This window comes from Neoarius graeffei, chromosome 6 (assembly GCF_027579695.1).
Source record: "Neoarius graeffei isolate fNeoGra1 chromosome 6, fNeoGra1.pri, whole genome shotgun sequence".
NCBI lineage: Eukaryota > Metazoa > Chordata > Actinopteri > Siluriformes > Ariidae > Neoarius > Neoarius graeffei.
In genome coordinates this window covers 104,391,369-104,396,049 of record NC_083574.1, presented here as the reverse complement: position 1 = coordinate 104,396,049, position 4,681 = coordinate 104,391,369, and the positions used below count along the sequence as shown (strand labels likewise).

Genomic DNA, 4,681 nt, shown 5'->3' with positions numbered 1-4,681 from the left:
GGCGGACATGGAGGAGACCGAGGAACCTGTGGTGGACGACCCTGCAGAAAACGCAACTTCTTCCAGTAATGAAGTGTACCCCTGGCCCTACATATGTGATTACTTCAGCTTCGTAGAGAAAAGGGGTGACAGTTTCATTATGCAATGCAGATTGTGTGCCCAAGAAGACAACTATTGTGGCATACAAAAATTCGACGTCTAATCTGCACAAGCATGTTGAGGTAAGTATTGTCATTGGCATCATAATGTTTCCTTTCCATAGTAAAACCGACAATAGGCTGGTTATATTCCAAAAATAGTGGATGGCATTGCTAATGTTGAAGTAGCAACCTGTTGGTACTGTAACATAACGGTAACTAGTCTGTTATTCGGTTGGCTAATCATGCAAGCAAGTTAGCTCGCCAACCTGACATGATCAGTCCTCCTACCATTCTACATCCAACAGACCAGAAAGGAATACTAAGCAAAACAAATAATGTTTGAATTGAAACGGTTGCAACGGTTTTCGGTGCTGAAACCAACCTTTCGTTACCCCTAGCATGGTTTATTAATCCTTTTCATTTGTTCAATAGCACACAGTGCACACAGGCAAGCTACGAGATTTTGGCGCAACATTTCACTTTCATATTTCGTGTACAATGCTTTGTGTGTGGTCAGGGCGATGTAAACGACATGACTGTGTGTAGTGGGTCATATTCGAGACTGTGTTGCGCTCGGCCACAGATTTGAATTGAAGCATAGCACACTCATTGCTCTCATTGTAGCTAGTACAGATGAACCGGTGCCACAAAAGACAATGCCTTAAATCGCACAAAAATTAAAAAATCTCATAAAAAATGTATGGCTTGGCCATGGTATTGTATTGACCTTTTTTTGTTTGTCTCAGTTTTAATGCAGCATTATCCTAAGCATTCAATTTGATACACTTCCTTTAAATAAAACATCTGGGTTGAGATGTACATATATCCTTGTTTCCTCTTCTTTTTCATTTTTGCACAACACAATGGAGGCAGAAAACACCCATTGTTAAAAGTAACGTTTTACTTTTACTCAAAGTACATTTTAAATGATCTACTTTTTACTTTTACTTGAGTAGATTTTTTTTGTCTGGTAACTTTACTTGTACTTAAGTAAAATTTCATCAGAGTAACAGTACTTGTACTTGAGTATAATATTTTAGTACTCTTTCCACCTCTGATGGCTTCTGTCATTTTATGCAAGCTTCGCTAAATGTCATTCATTACTAGAAGGTGTCGCTTTCATTGCCATGCAATATCGAGTCCTGTTGCAGTAATGAAAAATAATATTACGGTGATGTGTATGAACAGTTACTTTTTGGAAATTAGTACAAGTGTGTATTATTTATTGTTCTATAGATTAGATTAATGCTAACTGTGTATTCCTTAGTATGAAGAGCAAAGGAAAGTGAAGGTAAGAAGGCATCGAGAGCTCAGGTGCAGAAACATCGAGAGAAGATTTACAACAAACCAGAACATCTTCAGGAGTAGAGGAGAAAGGAATGAGAAAGGTAGGCCCGAATAAGGGAAGGGAAAAGCGGATTCTTTTACATAAGGTGAAGATTCCTAAGGTTTGCTTGGTGGGGGATTTAAATTTTCAGCCATCTGATCAATGATCAGAGTCTTAACTACTGAACCAGCAGACTAGACATGTAATGTTAGAAAGGCTTAAGCCTTATAGATGTGTTGAGTTTTGATGACTGAGGGCTTATTAGCAACCACTAGCTTCCTTGGGTGAAGACATATATTGGCTCCTTATTTCAAATCAAAGTCCACAAACAAAAGCATAAACTGGCGTTTGAGTACTAAAGTAACCCATGCCATCAATTTCCAGCCAAATGTAGATCATAACATGTTCATAAGGAATTTGGTGCCAAAGTGAAAAATGGCTGTATTATCAATAAAATGGGGTTAGAATGGGGGGAGGGGTCAGCCATTATGCTGTGACCCTGGAGCAAAAAGGGATAAGGACTTTGCTCAAGGGACCAACAGAGGTTTGATAGATGTGGAATTTAATTTTTCAGCCATCTGATCAATGATCAGCATCTTAACCACTGAACCAGCAGGCTAGACACTTGATGTTATCCCTTTAGTGTGGGATTTAAAGCAACATTATGGAAGAATTTTGCCTTTGAACATCAGATTCAAAATCATTTTGTTGGTACAATGACTTGTGAGAACTGCATAATGCTTTACAGCACTAAGTCACACATCAATGACTGTGGGTCTTCAAAAAGTTAGATCGGTATTCTCAGTAAGGAGCATTGAGAACATTTCCCCAAATCCACCCTTAACTACATGCTGAACTTTCTGCTCCTTGTCAAGTTTATTTGTATACCGCTTTTAACAATAAACATTGTCGCAAAGCAGCTTTACGGAATTTGAATGACTTAAAATATGAGCTAATTTTATCCTTAATCTATCCCCAGTGAGCACGCCTGTGGTGACGGTGGCAAGGAAAAACTCCCTCAGATGACACGAGGAAGAAACCTCGAGAGGAAGCAGACTCCAAAGGGAACTCAACCCCATCTGGGCAACAACAGACAACATGACTATAACATTAACAGTCCTAACAAAGTCAGCTTCGTTGATGCTATAAACCCCCCACCGATGGAAACTCGAGTGCAAAACCGTTCACGACAACTGCAAGTCAAAAGTCAGCAGGTCAACTGCAGTCCTAAAGTCAGCAAGTCAACTGCAGTCCCCAGCCACAAAAGCACCACTACAAGAGTCCAGAGCGTCCTCCAGGCACGACCCCCAACTGTCCACATGGGGCCGTCCTCCACAGGAGCGATGTGATGAGACTCCAACCAGACACAGGGCACCAGGATGGATCAAGCAGGTCCGAGGAGCAGAAGAGGTCAGCATCTCGACCCCAGGACCGACATGTAACTCAGAGGGACAGATTTGGGGGGGGAGAAGAGAGAGAAAACACAGGTTGTTAGGTATGCCCAATGTCACCTGAATAAGTAGGAACAATATACATATTGCACTGAGTACAAGCAGGGACTCCTAACTATGACAGCATAACTAAAAGGGGAGAGTCAGAAGGTAACACAGGCATGAGGGAGCCCCGGGACATAAAGCAGCAGCCACTACACCGTCAACAAACTCGAGTGAGCAAGCGAGTGGGGACTGACAGCATCCATACATCCCAGTTTACCAAAACACTCTGTCTGAGGACCCTCCAGATCTACTCCTTTACCTCATAAACACCATTAACACAAGGCTTGACTAAACAGATATGTTTTCAGCCTTCTCCAGACTTTCAGACTGTAATATAACAGAGAAAGGATACACTGATCTGGCTGAAGCTCTGAAGTCACAGCGCTCATCACACCTGAGAGAGCTGGATCTCAGAGGGAACGACCCTGGAGCATCAGGAATGAAGGAGTTCAGGAATTTGCTGAATGATAGAAAATGTACACTGAGGTGAGCACTTTCCCCCAGTAAATGCACACAGCTTTCATTCTGACTAATTAGTAAAGTTTTGCTGTTTGCACCACTGTATAGTGCACTGTTACTCACACTTCTAACATATTGACAGTATTTTTATGATTGTACACGAATCATAAAATTACAATATTTGTTTACAATATTTTTATGATTTTTTTTTTGCTTATTTTTAATCCTCATATTTTTTTAAAGAAATCTGAAGTCAGAATGATGCTGAAGTGAGAGTGTGAATGTTTAAAATTAGTTTTCCACCAAGGACCAAACAATTAGTGAAAAAGTAACACTGCGTTGCTGTTCAGTGTAATAAATGATAAATGACTGTTATTATTTATCTGTTCTTTCTCTCTCTACAGGTTGTTGAAAAGTCCCAATGCACAGAAAGCTTATGATCATGTGACTAAAGTTGTGGGTATAAAGCCAATCCTGCAGACGGACCTGAATCTGAGTGGGAAAATCGCAGGAGATTCAGGAGCAGAGCAACTCTCTGCTTTACTGAAGGATCCACACTGCAGAGCTGAAAAACTTCAGTACGGAACTGAATTATATATTAATCTGTAAACTTCAGTTAGTGATGTTAGTGCTGAACAGTTTGCCTTTAGGTTATCAATCATTCATCGAGTTTTCATGTCTTTTTCAGTAGTAATGAGTAGTTTGAGGAGAAAAGACCCCCTTCTGCACACAGAACTGCTGAAGAAAAACCCACAGTTAACTGTGATTTATTGTGCTTTCAGACTCCGTGAGTGTAATCTGACAGAGAAAGGATGTTCAGCTCTGCTCACAGCTCTCAGATCAGAATCCTCCACCCTGAGGGAGCTGAATCTGAGTCAGAACAGGATTCAGGAGTGAAGCTGCTCTTTGCAGAACTGAAGAATCCACACTGTAAACTGGAGACTGTGAGGTAACATCTAATACACACTTCATTCATCATCCAGAGGCTCTGATAGAGCCGTGAAATACAGTAGATGTCGTCGTGTCAGTGTTGTGGTGTCTGTAGATTTCAAACAGTGCACTGAGCAGTTTAGAAATGATCTCATTATCCACATGCTAATCAGAACATTAAGCTAATCCGTCAAATAATTTAGTAAAACACATGCTGTGTTTCTTTGTTGTATTCTTTAAACTGTCCCAAATGTACGGAAGCGTATTAGGGCCACTTGGAGAAAATATATTTTTCAAAATTCTGAGATTAAAAGTCGAAATTTTCGAGA

The 4,681-nt window shown here is 40.5% G+C and overlaps 1 protein-coding gene across 1 annotated transcript; it reads left to right on the top strand.

Moving 5' to 3' along the window:
• The first annotated feature begins 3,261 nt into the window (after positions 1-3,261).
• Positions 3,262-4,362, top strand: LOC132888481 (ribonuclease inhibitor-like). Its single transcript, XM_060924527.1, has 3 exons — positions 3,262-3,449; positions 3,827-4,000; positions 4,205-4,362. The coding sequence occupies exons 1-3, from the start codon at positions 3,262-3,264 to the stop codon at positions 4,317-4,319; spliced, it is 477 nt and encodes a 158-aa protein (XP_060780510.1). The 3' UTR covers positions 4,320-4,362.
• Positions 4,363-4,681: the final 319 nt, after the last annotated feature.